General features: G+C 51.6%; 1 protein-coding gene across 2 annotated transcripts in view; it reads left to right on the forward strand.

Moving 5' to 3' along the window:
* The first annotated feature begins 216 nt into the window (after positions 1 to 216).
* Positions 217 to 20,004, forward strand: part of PPARGC1B (PPARG coactivator 1 beta) — a 111,067-nt gene continuing 91,279 nt past the window's right edge. The window contains exon 1 of one of the 2 annotated variants that reach the window (XR_001177796.2): positions 217 to 365. Coding sequence is in view for 1 of the 2 variants with exons in the window: in XM_004737848.3 (XP_004737905.1) it covers positions 288 to 365 (78 nt within the window). In the remaining variant the exon portion in view is untranslated. The remainder of the gene's footprint in view (positions 366 to 20,004) is intronic. The other variant, XM_004737848.3, reaches the window with a different exon arrangement.

The raw sequence follows: 20,004 nt of genomic DNA on the forward strand, positions 1-20,004 counted from the left end.
GCATCGTCACCCGGCTGCGGGCGCTTTCCTCCCGGCCGTGGGCTGCGGGCAAGGACCGCGGAGACAGACGTGGCGCAGGAAAGTGGGGGCGCGACCCCCGGCTCGCGCGGGCACCGCGCGGCCCCGCCCCCGCAGCCAGCGGCCCTGCGGCAGCCCGGGCCTGAGCTCCGCCCTCCGCCTCCCGCCGGCCTCGCTCCCTCCTCCCGCCTCCCTCCCTCCCTCCCTCGCTCCCTCCCCCCGGCCGGCTCGGCGCTGACTCCGCCGCACGCTGCAGCCGCGGCTGGAAGATGGCGGGGAACGACTGCGGCGCGCTGCTGGACGAAGAGCTCTCTTCCTTCTTCCTCAACTATCTCGCCGACACGCAGGTACGTCCAGCAGGGGCCGTGGGCCTGGGACCAGGGGTGCTGAGCTGCGGGGGCTGCCGCCGCAGCCGCGGAGGCCGGGAGGCAGCGGTGGGCGCATTGGGGGGAACGGGGGTGCCCGCTGCAGAGCCCCCCTTCCATGCGCCCTGCGATGCTCTGTTACAGAGGCAGGGAGTCGGAGCCCCCCGCCCCCTCCACGCAAGCCGGAGCGTGGGGGCCGCTACGGCCGCCGGGGAGGGTCTAGCCTCGCTCGCTTGGATTCCGCTCCCCCCGCCAGCAGAGGTGGGGGGTACCGCGTTTCCTTGGGGAGGTGGAGCAGCGCCAAGGTGTGGGGGACCCTGAGGCTGGCCCTGGGTGCCGGAGGCGCGCCCTCAGACTCCCGGCACTTGCTGCCGTACTTTCACGTGGACTTGGGGCCCGGGCTCAGGCGCCTGTCCCCGTCCCCGGAGTGCCCTGGTCCTCGGGTCTCCCGTACCCCGCGTGCTGCTGCTGGCCCCCCGCGGCTCCCCGTCGGCGCCCGCAGCGCGGAGTTTCCTGCCAGTTGCCGGCTAAGGGCTTAGGGGGCTGCGGGGCACGTGGACATGCCGGCGGAGATAGAATCTTCCTGGTTTCGCTACCGGCGGAGCCCCCCGGGAGGAAAGCACGGCAGGATGGGGGTGGAAAGACTGTCTGGGGGCGCCTGGGTCCCCCTGCGGCGCGCGGCCCCGGTGCGCGCTCGGCGATGCTGGGGGAAGGGAACGCGAGGCGGCGTCCCGGGCTCTGGCTGCGCCTGGGAGCCCCACCGGCGACACGCGCGTGACAGGAGAGGGTGCTTTGGTGTGCCGGGGTGGGGGGGGTGTGTTTGCGAGGGCGCTGATGACTTAGAGACGAGGGGGGGGGGCTGCTCCTGGGACAAGCCGCCACCGAAAATGCCCGCACAAGGCGTGTGCGCCCCCCACCCCTTCCTTGGTTTTCCCCACCCCATGCCTGTTGCAAGCATAAAGTTTGGCCCCATAGTTAGGGTTTTTTCTCTGGGCGTCTGGCTGCGGGTGGCCGGGAGGCTGGGGATGCGGCGGAGGTGAGAAGGAGACCCCGGATGCGGGCGCACGGCTGGACGCGGAGAGGGGCCGCCGGGCGGAACCGGGCGCGGCTCGCGAGGGCTGGTTTGGTACCTGGAGTCGGAGCGCCGGTGCCGGCTCGTTTTGCATAACACTGGAAGGGAGGGGGAAGGCGGAGGGGGGGCGGGCGGTGGGTGGAGAGAGAGGGAAACTTTGCTTCTTGTTATAATCTGCCTGTCTTTGGGCGGCAGCAGCTGTCATGGGACCGGGTGGGCGGGGAGAGGCTTGCAAGCTGACTCCCAGCCGTGAGACGCGACTTGGAGGGGACGCAGCAAGCCGAGACGTTCAGCTCCGGGCGGCGACTCCCGGCTGGCGGCTGGGACGGCGCGGCGTGGCGGGTGTCGCCGAGAGGAAGCCCGCCACGCTCCGGAGAGGGACGGCCCTCGCTCGCTGCAGACATCCATGCGTCAGGGAGCCGCGGGGCCTCGTGGTCGGTGGCGGGCGTGCTGGAGTGGTTTCGGGGCGGGGGCCGAAGGGGTGGTGGCGTGTGATCGCGCATTCTTCGGGCCGGGGGGGTAGTGTGTGATGAGCGGTCTGCGCGCGCGGGTGTGTGTGTTTGTGTGCACACGCCGCGCGCGCCAGGCGCGTACCTTTACCTCTGACGAAACTGCAGTGGAGCTCCCGCGGCGGTCACCGGGCGCCGTCGCCAGCCCCGCGCCCACGTCTGCTCGGATGGCAGATCCCAGCCCCAGTACCACCACCGCCCTGCTGCCCGTCTCTCGTCCAGCGTCCCCTGTGCCCCCACCCTCTACCCCTGTCCGGCAGCCGGGGCTAGAGGGACTGGGTGCGGGTGGGACCGAGTTTCCCCTGGGAAAGTTCTGTCCTCAGCCCTCCCATTTGCCTGGGGGGTGTGTGTGGGGGGCTCCAAACCTCTGGACTGAGACTCCGGTGAAGGAAGCCTGAGATAGCTGGAGACTTGTTCAGGGACCCCTAGCAGGAGCTGTCCTTTCTGGACCCTAGTTTTAGCTCCATTTTTGTTGTTCTTTGGCTCACCAATAATTAACTATTTGTCCTCTTAGGCGCTCAGCGGGCTTACTCTGCAGGGATATTTCACCCAAGGAAACTAGAAAATTGGGTAATCAGGTGTCAGCAGAAGCAGCGCAGTGAAAGTTAATCTGGGACGTTTGCTTTTTTTATTTAACCACGTGACAGGCTGAGGCTCCTCCGGTGATCTTTGCCGGCCCAACTTGGGAAATGTAATTGATAGGGGAGCTTTGCAGCCACCCCTAGAAGGTTCATAGAGCCCAGCCGGAAGAGGACCTGGGCGGGCCATCACGTGCCTCCTCATTTTACAGTTGGGGATAGAGGCTGCGAGGGGTGAGTGGCTTTGTACAGGACCACGCAGCCAGCGGGTGACAGAGCCACCCAGGGCTCCTGACTCCAGGTCCTGTGTGTTACCTCGAAATAGCACTGGACTTGGAGTCAGAAGGCCTGAGTGGAGTCGCCTTCCCCACTCTCTGGCTGGGTGACCCCGGAGCAAGCCATTTTAACTCTCCAAGCCTCCTTTCCTCCATCTGTCAAATGGGGCTGGTGTTGCCGAAGAGAAGACCAGGTCGAGGTGGTGGGGGTGAGCAGTGCTTGCATGTGAGATGTCTGGGTGTTCCGGTGACGACTCCTCCTCCTCCAATCCCTCCCTGACCCTCCCCTCCATCTCCCCCTAGGAAGTGGTGGGGAAAGTGAATAAAAAGGTAATTTATTGTCTTTATCAGAAAGGCTTGTCTTCACTGGCTAATCCAGAGTCAGATAGAGCGAGGAATTCTGTTTAGGAGACTTAACTTTTACCCATTCAGGCCAAAGTTCAGAAATTCTGCAGACCAGGGATTGTGAAAGTTTCTTGGACAGGTTTGGGGCATGTCTCCCAGAGGACTTTGGGTTGGCTTCACCTTTGCCCAGCCTGTGCCCCTTTCCTCCAGTGCCCTCACCCCCATTCCTGCATGGCCTTCTCCAGCAGGCCTTCCTTTCCCAGCTTGCCCTGCTTTCTCTTTCTTTTGGTTTTCTTAGTCTATGTTATGCAACCAAGTACTTTTTTGTATGTGAGTCCTGTGGCCCAGTAGGAGTCTGGAGCTAGAGTGGTGCCTTTTATCTCTTTGTGCCCCCATGGCACCTGCCACCATGCTGAGTTCCTTTGCTCAGCCCTTGGCTAGGCATGTGAATTACAGACAGGGGAAGAGGCCAGGGTGGCCCTGAGACAGCTGGGCATTGAGTATGGGTAGAGAGGAATGCAGAAAGCTATAGCTGTGGGCCATGACTTTGGCTTCAGAGGCCACACAGTAAGCCCACACTAAATATGGGTTTTTTGAAGTCACTTGGGACATAGCCATAGATGCCCCAAATGTCAGAGTAGGCAGCAACTTTATAAATCATGTGGTCTAATCTCTTATCACTGAAACATATTTAATAGTAGAGTTAGAAAATACTGGCAAGCATAAAGAAAATATTGAAAACATGTAATCTTATCCAGAGGTAACCACTATTAATTTTTATATATATTTCCAGACTTTTCTTTCCTATCGATTCCTATGGATTCTTTTGGTCACACAAAAATGAAGTCTTTCATTATATATTCATTGTAACTTGGAATCATACTGTTGTATTGCTTTTTTTCTCCTCCAGACAATATGCTGTGATTGTCTTTCCACATCAATAAATACTCTACTTCATGTCTTAATATCTGAATGGTTATATAGTATTTTATTGAGGGTTGAACCACAATGTATTTAATCAGCCCTTTGTTGTTAGTCATTTAATTTGTTTATAATTTCTGTTGTGCTTGTAAGCCACGTTAAACGAATGTCTCTGCATATGTCTTCTTTCCTTCATTGAAATTCCTAGAAGTGAAATTACTCTGTCAAAGGAACTTTGCAGGCTTTTGGTAAACACATTTCTGGATTGCCTTCTAGAAGAATTGTGCTAATTTACACACTTAACCAGCGTTGTGTGGGAATGCCTGGTTCCCTGTAGCCAAATAACTCTTGATATTTTAATTGTTTTTCATTTTTGCCAGTCTGTTCATCAATAAATTCTTTTACCCTTTTGTTTTAATGTGCATTTCTTTGATCACTTGTGATGCTTCCCACCCCCCCTCCCCCACCCCATAATTATGGGCCACTTTGGTTCTGTTCTGTGAAATGTCATGTTTGTGAATTTGGCCCATTTTTCATTTGGGATCCTGTCCCCCTATTATTCTGAAACTGGATCTGAGTACTCAGAAGGGGCCCCTCACCCAGAGAACTGGGCAGGTGGCTTGAACATCTAGTGTCCAGTTCCTGGGTCTGCAGTGCTGCTGTTCCCACAGCCCCTGAAGCTGGGGCTAACTTATTTTCTAAGCCAAAGTTCCTGGCTCTGGAGGGGCAGGTGGAAGGGTCGCCTTGGCTGGCTGTCTTTGCCCACCCTCCACCTGTGTGAGAACAGGGGGCGTAACTTCTTCAGACCTGAGCCCAGAAGGGGACAGGTTTGTTGGCCTCCTGTACCTGAAGCAGGAGCTCCCCTCTCACTGGGGCTCCCTGGCTGGTACTGATGGTGAGGATGAACCCAGAGAGGCGATGGCCCAGCAGCAGGGCCCTGGGGGCTCCTACTTCCCCTTCACCTTGGGGCTCTGCTCTCCCCAGCTGGTGCAGGCCAGCCAGAAGCTCCACCGCCATTGCTGGGGGATGAGTCACCCTTTTCCCTCTCTCTCTGGAATAATAGAAGGGATACTGGTTTGAGTCAGAAGCAGCCTTGCAAATGGGGGCTTGGGCTTGGAAGTGAGGTCATAATGTGAGCATTGCAGTGTTCACAGCTAGCTCCTCCCGCATGGTCCTCCACATTAGAGCCCCCTTTATAGATACCATGTGCACCACCAAGCCTTTTTGCATGGTTGCATTTTATCCTTGTAAAGATTCTACAAAGTGAAGGTGCCATGACTGTTACCATTTTAGAGAGGAGGATTTGACAGTTTCAGAGAACTCATTGGCTTGCTGCACATACCCTACTTGCTACCCTGCTTTGGAGTGAGTAGAATATCCAGGATCAGAGGCCCGGTTCCGGGACCACATGACTCCAAGCTCAGAAGGCAGGGGCTACTCTGTTTCTGTGCACCGTATTTCTAGCACCTCAAGCAAAGGAAGGAGCATTGCACAGAGAGAAGACAACTCATAGGTCCTCTGCTTCTCTAGGCCTCAGTGTCTCAGTCTCTGAAATGGGGATCATAGGCACTAGCTCTTAGGGTTGAGACTTAAATGTATGTAAAACGAGGAGCAGCCAGTCGGCTGCTGAGGAAACTTGAAATTCTCTTTGAACGTCCTTTAGAAGGGCAGGATTAAGTATAATGCAAACTCCCCTTCGTGCAGTCTTTTTTATGCAAAAAAGGGAAGCATAATTCCTTGCGATCTTTTTTATGTAAAAACGGGAAGCATAATTCTTATTCTGTGAAGGTGAAGGAAACCCAGATAAAGTCATTTGGAAGAGAATGAGCTGGGCCATTTCCCATTTCTCTTCCAAGGTACTCAGGTGTCACTCAATTGATGCACAATCAATTGGATTGAATGGCTTTTCGGTTCCTCTCCCCTTCCTCCCGTCTAGGTCCTTGTCCTTTCACGACTATGGGAGTCCTGCAGTTACTAGAGTGCGTGTCTGATGTCACTCCCTTTCTCACACATCACCCATGGCTGTCCAGCACTTTTACATTCAAGCCTAAACTTGAACCCTGATGTTCAAGGGCCTTCGGGTACTTGAAGCCGGGAGAGTAAGGCACTTTATCCTGATGGGTCTGCTTTCTCTTTGGGATGTGCCCACCCCATGGGTGTCATGAATATTCTTCCTGGAAGTGTGAGCTTCTCTGTCTCCGTCCTTTGCTTGGCCTCCACACTCCCTTGGAGGGCAGCCTCTTCCCGGGTCTGCTCTTTGCTGGCTGTGAGACCTTTGGTGGGTCACATAACCTCTCTGCCCTTCCATTATTTAACTGTTGTGAGAAGTCCACGCAAACCCAATGGCGACTGGATTTAAAGCACCTAACACAGTGCGTGCCGTGTAATAAGCACCAAATAATAGACATCTTTCCTGGTAGAGGTCCCATGAAGTTTAATCATTTAGGGAATCGCTCGGGATTGTCAGGCTCCACGAGGGCAAGGGTTTTTGTCTGTTTTTGTTCTCCGTTTTTCTCCCCACAGTGAATAGACAAGTGCCTGGAATTCAGGCATTCTACATTTTCTCTGAGTGAATGAGTGTGCTCCCCCCCAACACCGGAGTCCCTTCAGGGCAGACACCGCTCCTCCTTTTGTTATCTGTAGCTGGCTGTGTTCCTGAGTAGGGGGAGTGTGATAAATGGTTGTGGAAAGGCCTGGAATATGCGCCCCCGCCCCCACCATTCCACCCCCACCATTTAAAGGCATTCATAGCTCACCTGCACTTGAAGCTCCGCCCCCCTCCCCATCCCCACACCTGTCCTCTAGGGAGAGCCTAACACCAAGTGTTCTGACTCTGACTCTGACCCTCATGTGGACGCTACTTCCTGTCCCCTTGGGGTCTGCGCGCTCCGGTTGACAGTCCTGCGAGGGCAAAGAAGTAGAATTTTTATCCTGAGCTGACTCTATGGTTACCCATTAAGTAGATGATTTTGGGGACAGAAGAATGTTTTAGATGATTAGATGTCAGGATGTCAGGCTCTCTGAAGAAGAGTTTTATGTGAAACACGTTCCTGTGGCAGATGCCAGCACGTAGAGAAGGAGCGGCGGGGTGTGTGCGTGCGTGCGTGTGTGTGTGTGTGTGTGTGTGTGTGCAGAATGGTGTAGTGAGTTCCTGTGCTCCCATCACCTGGCTTCAGCCATTTTGGACGCATGGCCACTCTTGTTCATCCACCCACACACCACGTTGTGTTATCCGTGACTGTCTCGGCGGGTATTTGTGGAGAGACTTTTTAGTACTAGCACACGGTTTCTCCCTACAGCCAGGAGGTTGGTTCTGTTGTCCCCATTTTGTAAGCGTGCCGGGATTGGGTCCACACATAGGGTTTTGCAGCACGTGAGGGGCTAACCTGGGACACTGGCCCCTGAGCTGCTCGGGAGGCTGGCTGGAGAGGATCCGTTCTCCCCCTGCCTTTTCCAGAAGAGGGTCACGGAGGCACAGAGAGAAGCCATTCTAGCTGGAGGAGGTCCATGTGCCAGGCTCTCAGATCCTTTCTGTCCTAGGATCAGGACTTGGGGGTGGTGGTGGGGTAGTCTCCGCTTTGGGGGATAGCCAGGTGGATAGTGTTCAGAGAGACACTGTTGCCCAGGTGGCCCGGTCAGAAGCCTCGGTTCACAGGACCAAGGGGAGACGTCTGACCTGAAGCCCACAGCCAGGTGGGGCACAGGGTCTGTAGGCCCATGATGGCAGCTAGGCTTCCTGGGGTCCCCACCCGCCCTTTCTTTACTAAAAATTTTCCCGCACCCTGCCTGTTCTTCAGGGCAGGGACTGATTTGCTGCCCAGGGGTAGGGTAGGAGACCAGAGAGACTTATAAATGGGAGGCTAAGGTAATTGATTAATTATCCCCAAAGGCCTGTAATTACTGCTCGGTCTTTTAGGTAAGAAAACAAACATTTGCTCTAATTATTTGTTTAGGTGGCTGGGAGGGCTTTGAGCCCTGGGGTCTGGTCTGGCTCTGCTTGAGGCAGTCCTGTGCCCTTGACACAAGGCTTCTTTGTGTCTGGAGTGTCCCTCCTGGGAAATGGGACTCTGAGCGGAGTTTGGAGGGCTTCAGGGCTAGTTGAGATGATGCCTTTTAAAGTGCTTAGGAATGTTCAGTCAGGAGGGGCCATTGTCGGTAAGAAAACGGACACACCTCGTAGAGCCTGCCATTTATGTTCCCACTGAGCTCTAGGTCCTTGATCCTGTTGAGGCCCTGAGGTTTCTCGTTCAAAGTATTGTGTTTTCTCTCCCCCTGTGCTTCTGGGGGAGCTGAAGAGGAATCCCATCCAGCCTTAACAAGGACGCAATATTGACTTTTAGAAAACCAAATCCAGTTAGATGCTACTTGAAGAGAGAAGAAGTATCAGAAAGTGGTTAAGAGCTCTCTTACCTTTGGAGTTTAACTGCCAAGGATTTAAATCCAGGCGCCTACCACATACTGGCTGTGTGACCTTGAGCAAGTGTCTTAACCTCTCTGACCCCAATTGACAATGTAAACACCCATGTAAAATTGAGCTCTAGGGGAGCTGGGTGGGCCTTACAGACCATCGGACTCAAGTGCCCTTACCTTGAAGTGTGGAAACCCGCTGGGAGCAGACCAGGATTGGCTTCAGATCACCTAGCCGAGGTGCAGGACCGGACTTCGAGCTCCTGTCTGCGTGGGCAGGGCTGGCTCTGGATGGCAGACACTCAGCTGTCTGGGACCCACTGTCTGGAAACTCAGCCGGGCGAGCCCTGCTCATCTGAGATGGATGTTCCCCAGCAGCTCTGCGGCCGTGTTTTTTCCCTGTGCTTGCCTGGCAGAACACAGCCATTTAGCAGAGGGAGAGCGAGGAGACGTTAGAAACCAGGCCCTGAGCAGTCGCGGCAGCCGGCCCACGAGTGGCTCCCTGAGGTTGCCATGGCAAACAGCCTTGGCAACGTGGCTGCTGGAGCCTTTATTTCTGGTCCCAACCTCCTCCCAGGAAGAGTGGTACCCAGGGCCCTGTCTTGGCTCCTTGACACTGTGGATGACCGGGTCTCGGTGCTGCTGGCGATCCCAGGCTGTAGCCCCGACAGCAGAAAATGTTTGTAAGCTTACCCTGCACAGCCTGCTGAGGCGAGCTCCTGGGTCTGGCATTCAAGGCCTCAAATGCCTGTCCATCTGTCAGTCTGTTCCTCAGCTAGCGGGAGACCACACAACACTGTATCCCCTGCTGCAGGGATAGACCAATACCATATTCTTTATTTTTTTTTTTTTAAGAGTTTATTTATTTGTCAGGGATAGAGGGAGAGAGAGCGAGCGAGCACAGACAGAGAGACAGGCAGAGGCAGAGGGAAAAGCAGGCTCCCTTCCGAGCAAGGAGCCCGATGTGGGACTCGATCCCAGGACGCCGGGATCATGACCCGAGCCGAAGGCAGCTGCTCAACCAACTGAGCCACCCAGGCGTCCCCAATACCATATTCTTAACATGGGCCTGGGATCAGGGGCTGGCTTCAAGGTACTTGGTCTGGCCCTGAGCTAAGTTATTCACATAAATTATTCATAGTCACATGTCATCTCCTAGGAGCCCCACTAGTAGTCCCCACTCTTCATCTCACAATTGAGTAGGTTGAGGCTGACTTTGGAGGTCATGCTGTTGTGCCACTCTGCAGTTCCTTCCCTGTACCGGGGGCCACTAGGACTCCTCCCATGAGGAATCTGTCTCCTCTCCCCACCCCTTCCCGGCCCGGCACGAGCGCTGCAGCCTCTTCTCCTTACCCCTCTTGCAGGTGTGCCCTTTCTGCTCTGCGATCCCGAAGTCTGTTAGAGACCTCTCGTGTACTCTGTCCCCCTGCTGAGTTTAGACCTGCTCTCCCACCACTCCAAAGGATAGACAAGGAACTTGGCCCAAGGGGAGAGCTCTGACCATCCTGGTCAGGACTTTGTACCTGGCAGGCAATGAGGAATCAGCTAAGGTTTTCATTAATATTGTTATTAATTGCAGTACTCCTAGAAGACCGCTCACGTTTGATGACCGCTTGGTACGTGCCAGGTGCTAGGCACAGCCCTTTGGGGGCATCATCTTGTTAAGTCCTCAGGTTGAATCCATCCGGTGAGGTTGGAACTATGACAAACCAAAAATGAGTGACTTACCCCACATCCCTCAGGCAGAGAGTGTGGCAAGGCTGGAACTTGAGCCTCAGGCACTGTCTTAACCTCTCTGAGCACTCAGTCTTAACCCCTGCAGTGTGGCTAATCCTGCTTGGCTCAGAGAGGGGGCTGGAATAGGGGGTATGGGTAACATCTGCACTTGGCCTCAGTTGGGGGGGGCTGGGCGGAAGTGATGTGGGATGTGGGTGAGATGGTACGGAGTGCAGGGGGCTCTGCGGTACCCCTACAGTTGAGGTAGGGGCGCTGAAGAGGAGTCGCTCTGGGGGAGGATTTGTGTGGGGAATAGGGGCCCACTGTCCCCACCCCAGCCTTCCCCAGAGCCTTGGTAAATGTGAAACTCTGGTCCCAGCTTGCGATAACCTTTGTTTATGGGTTTATTCTTGCCTGTTCTCTCTTTTACCCACTAAGGACCGGAGATCGCTAAGGAAAGGAACTTCATACATCTGGGTCACCATCAGATCCACCCCCCCCCACCCCGGCTTAACAGCTGCAGGTACACTGTAGGCCCCCAGGAAATATTGGTCGACTGACTGACTGAATGAACAAAATGCTATTTGCTCTTTCAGGAAGTTCACCAACTGTTTGCTTGGCCCCAGAGGCCTTTTCTCTGCTTGCAACAGTGCTAGGACATGTGGGTGAGGGGAGTTGGGGGAGGTTTTGTACCAGTCCCCACAAGGGGCCTACTGCCCTTGTCTCCAAGATAAGCCTTGCACACAAAGAAATCAAAGGCAAATATTTTTTGGAGCCTCCAGAACCCCCTATCAGAACATGCCTCCCGGGGACGGGTCTTTGTAGAATGTTAAACTGCTGTTAGGAATCCAGACTGTTCCAGGGCATTGCTCTGGTTCAACTGGGGAAGGCCTCAGAGTCTTAGAATATGCTGGGAGGTGTCTGGTCAAATTTTTCCGCATCTTCCAAGGAGATTGAAACCAGCACCTTAGACTGGACCTTATGTCCCTTGCCCCTCTGCTTATTCCAGAGGGCCTGGGGTGGCTGGCCTCTACTCTGGAGGAAGAAAAGAAGAAATACAGGGAGGTGAAGGACGGAGGGCACACTTGGGGACAGTGACCACACTCTGTGCCCAAGAGGATTAATTAACTCGATGTCCTATCAGTCTCGCCTGGCTCAGAAACCACTCAAGGACCCTATTCTATATAATATCACCCCTCACACTTCTTACTTAGGGCCAACTCACTCTTAGCTTACACACAGTTCTTACAGGCTTGGCGGTCCTGTCCACACCTCATGACTTCAGGAGCAGTATGACAGTTCTGTTACTGTGTGTCTGGGCAGGCATGGGATGGGCAGGGGGTAGGGGGATACAGTGCTGCCAGAGGCAGAAACATGTGGACTGCAGCACTGGGGGGCAAGGAGGCCCCTTGATGCTGAATATGCCATACGAAGTTACAAATGAGCTCATGGGTCATAGAGACAGGGTCACCCCCAAGGACAGGTACATTCTGTTCAGTGTTCTCTTTTGGAGGAAGCACGGGAAAGTGAAATAGATTCTGGTGTTACCATCTATAACAGGAAGTCAGTGAAAAGTGGAAAGTTCCAGAGTTATCTACAAACTTCGCTTCCTGTGAGCATAAGTTATCCCCCCTCCCAGTAACGCTGGGTGAATAAGGAATTGGTCTAGCCATAAAAGCTTCTTTGAAAGTTAATGTTGTCTCTTAATGTGAGATGTTCTTTTTTGTATTTACAGGGCTGTATGAGGTAGCAGAAGTATGTAAGACTGGTTTCAAGAAATTATGTAGCCTTGGGGCACCTGGCTGGCTCAGTCAGTGCAACTCTTGATCTCAGGGTCGTGAGTTTGAGCCCTATGTTGGGTATGGAGATCACTTAAAAATACTAAAAATTGGGCGCCTGGGTGGCTCAGTGGGTTAAGTCTCTCCCTTCGGCCCAGGGTCCTGGGATCCAGCCCCACGAAGGATCCCTCTGGGGTCTGGCTCTGCTTGAGGCAGTCCTGTGGCCTTGGCATAAGGCTTCTTTATGTCTGGGGTGTCCCACCTGGGAAATGGGACTCAGGAGCAGAGTTTGGAGGGCTTCAGAGCTAGTTGAAGCCCCCCACAACCCTCCTCTCTGCCTACTTGTGATCCCTGTCTGCCAAATAAATAAATAAAATCTTTAAAAAAAAAACCTTAAAATTTACTTAAAAATAACATTAAAAAAAAAAAGATTATGTAGCCTTATGATTAATGAGAGCAAACTGTCTGCTTCAAATCTTAGCTGTGTGATCCAGGAGTTAGACGGCCTCTCTGTGCTCTAGTTAGCCAGCTCCCACATGGGAATACTAATACGTCCTACCTTCCAGGGTTGGTAGAACTAATCAGTGGTTCTCAACCATGAGTGCGTATCAGAATCAACTGTGTAATTAAAAAAAATAATAATTATACGTCTGGAGCTATCCCAGACTTGGTGAATGAGAATCTTCGAGAGCAGGCCCTTAAGTTTCTGTGTTTTTAGAAGGCTTCCTCTCATGACACCCCTGCTTTGGTCCTAAGCAATTAGATACTATTTGTAAAGTGTCTGGCATTTACTCTCATTCCCTCCCGTCTCTGTCCTTTCTGCTTAAGCCCAGGCCACAGGGTAGCACTTAGGATACAAATGATCCAGAAGCAGATAGAAGCCCCTTTCTTTCTTTCTTTTTTTTTTTTTTTTTAAAGATTTTTATTTACTTATTTGACAGACAGATCACAAGTAGGCAGAGAGGCAGGCAGAGAGAGAGGAGGAAGCAGGCTCCCTGCAGAGCAGAGAGCCCGATGCGGGGCCCCATCCCAGGACCCTGGGATCATGACCTGAGCCGAAGGCAGAGGCTTTAACCGACTGAGCCACCCAGGCGCCCCTAGAAGCCCCTTTCTAATACCTGCATAAAGCAAGGTGGCTTCCTTATCTGGCATTTCCATTTATCTTCCCATCAAATTCTGTGCCGTAGGCAAGAGGAGGAGAGTATTCCCATTTTACAGATGGGGAAATGGAGCCTCAGAGAGTGATTTGATAGGATCCTGCAGCAAATCCGCTTTCACATATTGCCTTCATCCCTGTATCTGTCTTCCTTGATCCCCAGCCACCTACCCACTCATGGGGCCAATTAGGGAGTGGGGAGTTGGGGAGCTGGAGGAAATCATGATTACTTTGAGAGGTGGGTGGGTTGAAAGGAGAAAGGAAGGAGTTTGAGGGCGTGTAAACCATCTACAGACCCTCAGACCAGGGATCATTTGATTTATCAGGATGCTTAAAGATCAGAGTGTTGGTACATGGTCCCAGACCATATGGTATTTAGGAGAAGCAGTGGGATTTGAACCCCCGTCTTCTGATGCCCAGCTCGCTGTCCTCCCAGCTGTACGTGCTGCTTCTATGGAGTGGACAGGGTGTGGCTTGAGTGATAATAAAAGTAGTCTTTGGGTTAGTGTAGTCAGGTCTTTGCAAAGGCTGTTCCCTCTGTCAGGAATCTTCTTCCCAGGCATCATGGCTTGCTGTTCCCTCTCCTTCTAGATCTTCAAAGACATCATGTCCTCAAGAAAGACCTTCCCTGCCCCTCCAGTCCTGTCCAGTTTCTATCCCAGCACCATGTTCTCTTTTCTTTAAGGCATACACCACTCCCAGATACTTTCATGTTTATAAATTTGTACTCGTTGGTTGGTGGCCTGTCGCCCCAGTGGGAATGGAAGGCTTGGTCTGGACATCGTCTCTCTGGTTCCCCCTGTATCCCTAGCACCAGGACCCAGCACATGATGGGCACTCACTGAGTATTTCTTTCTTTCTTTTTTTTTTTTTTCAAGATTTTATTTATTTATTTCACAGACAGAGATCACGAGTAGGCAGAGAGGCAGGCAGAGAGAGAAGGGGAAGCAGGCTCCTTGCCGAGCAGAGAGCCCGATGCAGGGCTCTATCCCAGGACCCCGTGATCATGACCTGAGCTGAAGGCAGAGGCTTTAACCCACTGAGCCACCCAGGTGCCCCTCACTGAGTATTTCTTGAATAAATGAATGAATGGATGGATGGATGAATGAATTTGTACCGGCCACTGTGGTAAGCTCACTTAAGTCTCCCAGCAACCCCTGGAGATGAAGCCCCATTCTTCAGGTGAGGGGCCTGAGGCTCAGAGGGTGAGTGGTGGGGGTAGGGGATAGAGCTCTTTTACTGATCAGGCCCTCCCCATCTGGGGCCAGCAGATAGGTGTGACCAGGGCCCTGTCCTGCAGGAGTCAAGCCTGGTGTTCCAGTGACCTCATACCACTTTCTCCCTAGGGTTGGGCAATAGCCCTTCTTTGTCCCATGGGTATGGCCATGTGTACCTGCTCAGCAGTGCCCTGGGCCTCCAGCCTTCTCCAGCACTTGCTCTTTGTTCCAGTGGCTGAGGGAATGGGCTTGCCTGGCTTATACTTCGTGGACCAGCTGCCAGCAGGAATGTGGTGGTCTCCCACCTCTGGGGGTGGGGGCGGGGTGTTCTGCACCCTGGGCAGTGTAGCAGGTGGGTCTAGAGGACAATGGTGGTCTCTTGCCAGAAGCGTCTCTCCCTAGAGCCACAGTTGGCCCAGATTAGTGGATCAAGTCATGGGGAGAGCAGAGTGGGCTCAGGGATGAAATGAAAAGCATGAGAGGGAGTAGGGAGGTTTAGAATCCACCCCAGAACCAGGTGAAAGGCCTCCTTTGCTCAGATGACCTCAGAGTAAGTTTTCAGTGATCCAGTTTCGGGACAATGAGAGAAGGAGCAGTACCAGCTGATTCCAGGGGATGGACTCAGCCTGGGGTTTGGGTTTGGGGGTCATCAGAAGGCAGACTTGAACAGAGGTTAGTTAAGACTACAATTTTGAGTCAGTCTGAGTGCAGGATCTTTAGCAGCAGAGCTATGTAGAGCATGTTACTTAATTTGCCCTGGCCTCAGTTTCCTTACCTGCGCAATAGATCAATCTAAGCATTTCAGTGGGTGGTTGGAATGAGAAGGTGGTGATGTTTGAAGAGAGTGCTAGGCCTGGGTGATGGTGGTATCAGTAGTAATGACAATCAGTGACAGATTGGTGGAGGAACCTGGAAGACCCTCTGAATTACAGACCGTAGGTTATCATTTGATGCCTCTTTCTTTTTCTGTCAGCGCAGCAATCACTCCCTCTCTGTAGGAAGCTGGGATTGCAGATTTGCATAAACCCTGCTCCTTGGCCTGGGGAGAACCGATGATCTGCAGATGGCCAGTGCAGAGGGAGTGTCCAGACAGCCTGTGTGGCAGACGGAGTGTGGAGGGGTGAGCTGGAGCTGGCTGACACAGTGGGGAAGGGCATCCCAGGGAGAGACCAGCTTGTCATAAGGCCCAGCATGTCCTGCGGCTGCTGAATGATCAGTGAGTGACTCGGGGGAGACAGGAGCTCCCTCTCCACAAGCGGAGGATTTGAGTTGGCCAGAGGATTCCTGGGAGGGTGAAGAGCATAAGGGATGGTCCAAGAGTCTGGAACAGTTACAAGTAGGAGCGCTGAGATTTCCAGTCTGGGAAGCTAGCGGGAGGCTGCTCAGGGTCATGGGGAAGGTGCCTAGGGCCTCTCAGGCAGGATGGATGAGTGGTCTCACCCTGTGGTCTACAGGTGTTCAGGCCCTAGGCACGGAGCGGAGACACAAGGCAGAGGCATAGCTTCTCACCTGCGTCCTGACCAGAGGCCTTTGCCCAATAAAGCCAAGGTCCCCATCCCGGTGGGGCCAGGCCCCACCCACCCACCCAGGTACTTGCTGGACAGGGAGAAGTTTGGTAACTTAATGCAGTAAACCTTGCATAGATTTAATGATGGTAATGATAGATACTGCCATAGTAATAAGTATTCCTACTCCTCTCACCACTATAGATTTTTTTTCAAAGATTTTATTTATTTATTTGACAGAGAGAAAAGATCACAAGTAGGCAGAGAGGCAGGCAGAGAGAGAGGGGGAAGCAGGCTCCGTGCTGAGCAGAGAGCCTGATGCTCTTGATCCCAGGATCCTGAGATCATGACCTAAGCTGAAGGCAGAGGCCTAACCCACTGAGCCACCCAGGCGCCCCACCACTACTGTTACCCCTTTTAGCATATTGCTGTGAAATTCTCAGTGCATTTCACATGCATAATCCATGTCCTCAGGAGGTTTTCATTTCCATTTTACAGATTAAGAGCCTGAGGCCAGGGATGTTGAAATGTCTTGCCCAATAGGTCACCATTGCAGGAACTTGGCAGGAATGTGGGACTTGTGTCCCCCCCAAGAGGAAAGTGGACTCAGGGGACCACAAGACCCACCTGGTCAGGATGGGATGGTTTTGGAAAGGGGCTCTCAGCGCTTCCTGTCTGTGCCTTGTCTTAGACTGAGTTCCCAGGATTATTTTGAATTCTCCCTGGAGCAGTGATTCCCCCGGTCTTCTCAGAGTTGCAACATCCTTCCGTGGTGTGATTTTGCAATAGTTGCTACTCCCCCAGAAAAATGTAATTTCCATTGATTCCTCTAAGTTAGAGTTAGGGAAGAGAGTTGTTTGGAGAAGTTTGTATGGGTTCTTGGTTGGCTCAGTTGGTTAAGGGTCTGACTGACTCCATCTCAGCTCAGGTCTTGATCTCCAGATTGTGAGTTCAAGCCCCATGTTGGGCTCCATGCTGGGTGTGAAGCTTACTTTAAAAAAATTCTATATATATATTAAATAATTTTTAAAAAATTAAATTAAAAATTATGTATATACACATATATTTGGGGAAAAGTTTGTAGCTGGAGATCAAATGCCGTGGTGACAGCATTGTACTTGGAAAAAGGTCTAGGCTCGATCCCTGCCCATCTCTCTTTGCTGTGTGACTTGGACAAGTCTGGCCTCTCCAGGCTGTGAGTTTCCCCATCTCTCCCATCTCTTCCATGCTGTGACTCATTTTTTCTACTGTGGGGGCTGTCTTACCCATTCTGCTTGGGGTGGAACTGCCAGGTACTGGAGAGAGAGGGAGAAGGTTTGTTCCTGGGGACAGATGGAGCTAGGCAACTGTCACGGTGGGCAACGTGATTTCCCAACATCCAGTAAGCAAAGCCTGGTGCAGGTTCCTAACTTCCCAGGTTGTGTCCCCTTTCTGGGTGACAGGTGCTGACTTCTCTTTGAACTGCACGTTGGAAAAAATTTATCATGGGATCATGTGCCTTAAATGAGTGGGTTTGGAAGGAGGAGAAGGCGGAGGAGGAGGAACTCCAGGCAAGAGAATCCCCGATTTCCAACCTCCCCAGTGAATCACGGAACATTGGGTTAAGTCACTCATGGGGGTGGAAATATTGGGTGAAAAATTAAGGAACTTCGGGCCAGGTTTTTTTTTTTTAAAGGAGCAAATTTTTCAGAATCCTTTACTGATAGATTATATCTAAAATTGATTTCTTCCTTTTTTCCAGAGTACTGTTTTATCCATCTTGAATGATTTTGTAGTCTATAAAATTGTCTTTTATCTCTCTTCGTTTCAGTTAAGAAATATTTTAGTAGGGGAGGGAAGGTGCCGGTGAGTTCTGAGATACTGTGGGGGTCTGCAGACACGGCCGTGGGTGCTCTTTGAGGCTGAGATGGCCATCTTTGGGCCCTGAGCCTTGGTGTCTCTCACGCAAGCTCTTGCCCGGCTCTACCACGAGGTCTGTAGTTATTTAAGGAAAGCTCACATCAAGTGGAAAAAGAGCGACCACACTAACCATACCATGTGGCCAACAGGCAATTCAACACCAGAGCTACCCAACCCCCTCAGGCCCTCACCAGCTGCTGGATTTGCAGCCGCATGGATTAGGTGACTGCGGGCCTGACAGGCAGGGCCATATGCACACGCTGGGTGCCTGCACGGGCAGCCTGGCCCACTTCAGCCCAGGAGACAGGATCTGCCTACATCCAGGGGGGGCTCTCTTCTGAGCCTCACAGAGCAAGTTAATGTAAAAGTTGTTTTTTTCAGGTAATAAAGGAAGCTTAAAATTGTGAGACTTAAAAACAACCATTTTATATTACTATAATTCAGATTTTTGTTTAACTGCTCCATAATTTGCTGTGTGAACCTCAGAATGTTATGAAGAGCTAACTTAAAATTCCTTTTTCCATTTTATATTTTGTTTGTTGGCTCAACAGATGTTATATATATGTATTTTTAAATTATTTTAAAATATATATATTTATAATTCTTAAATAATGTATTTTAAAACATTTTTATGTATCATGAATTTATAAATTATTATATTAAAATACATATTTTCAGTGAACATTAAAATTTTTTACTTAGAACTTTTTAAAAACAATATTTAAAAAATTTCTAACATTTGGAACTAACTCATCAGAAAAAAATAAGGTCACTGTCCTGTAATCTCTTAAGAAACAACCAGTTTTAGCAATTTGGTGTGTTTAAATGCCTTTCAACCAAATATGAGATTATCTGTTTTAGTTTCATATAAATTGTATTTTCTTGTTCTGAATAAGCTGCAGGTGTTAATTTATTGAAACTTGAGAGAGTACAAATAGGCAAAAGAAAAAAAAAGTAATCCCAGCACCCAGAAATAACCAGTCAAAAGCAGTGCCTTTTTTTTTTTTCCCTTTAAAGTAACATTGTAGGTTCCCACCTCCAGCCAAGCTGCCCTCTTTGGGCATACTTTCCCTGCCTTTCAGCTGGCGTTTGTGAGCCAATTTCTGCCTGTGACCTTGAGAGGGGGAGAACCTCAGCTCCAGGCCTGGTGTGACTGTCGCCCACCATGTGACCTCTTTCAGCCTTTCATAAATGGGAACAGTCCCTGCATTGCTGTGAAAACGCACATACCATGGATTTCAAAGCTCGTTGCAAGTGGTGGAGACAGGCCACAGCGACTGCCTTTGTTTTAAGTGCAGACCGTGTCAGGTTTGGACAGTATCTGATCACCTCTAAGTATTCCACAGGACCGAGAGCTCTTATCCCAGGATTTGATCACTCCTGAGGTCTGGCTCTTGGTCCATATGACGTGCGCCGCCTCTGTCTATCTGTACATTTGTTAATATGAACAGAGCACGATTAACACCCTTGCTGGTGTAATAAAGGTATTCCAACCCAGCCTTCCTGATTTAGAATCTGTTACTCAGCTGGGCTGTTCGAAGTGTTAACTGATCCCCCTTGTGATTCGGGCTGCAGTTGGATCCCGGGCGAGGGGAAGGGATTGGTGGGGGTCCCTCGGAGCAGGCCCCCGGGAAGATTCCACTCCTTGACAAGTTCATTTCGTACTTGACAAGTTTTATAACTTGACAAGTTTCATATTCATTTCAACGTGCAGCAGCAGTGTTCAGTGGGAAAGAGACAATAGATACGCTTTTGTATTTCTTTTGAAAAGGTAATGCTCAAGCCTCCTTGAGGAAATTGTCAAAGTTACAAATGGAAGGATCACTCCTGTTTTGGTATTCCTGTGCCCTGAGGAGCCCCATTACCAATTTCTAACATGTTCTTCCAGAAAGAAACCGTGCAGACACCAGTATACATAGGGTCTGGCTTCCTACCTTCATTTTTTTGCACCAGTGGTAGCAAGCTAAGTACATTGCCGTGCAGCTTGCTTGCTTCCATTTATTTTTTTATTTGTTATTATTTTTAAAGATTTTATTGATGTGTTTGATGAGGGAGAGAGACAGGGAGAGAAGGAACACAAGCAGGAGGATTTGGAGAGGGAGAAGCAGGCTTCCCACCGAGCAGGGAGCCTGATGTGGGGCTCAACCCCAGGACCCTGGGATCATGACTGGAGCTGAAGGCAGACGTTGAACCGACTGAGCCACCCAGGAGCCCCTTTCTTCCACTTAATATTGTATCCTGAT

Source organism: Mustela putorius, unplaced genomic scaffold (assembly GCF_011764305.1).
Source record: "Mustela putorius furo isolate JIRA1106 unplaced genomic scaffold, ASM1176430v1.1 tig00000407_pilon_pilon_pilon, whole genome shotgun sequence".
In the NCBI taxonomy this organism is placed as follows: domain Eukaryota; kingdom Metazoa; phylum Chordata; class Mammalia; order Carnivora; family Mustelidae; genus Mustela; species Mustela putorius.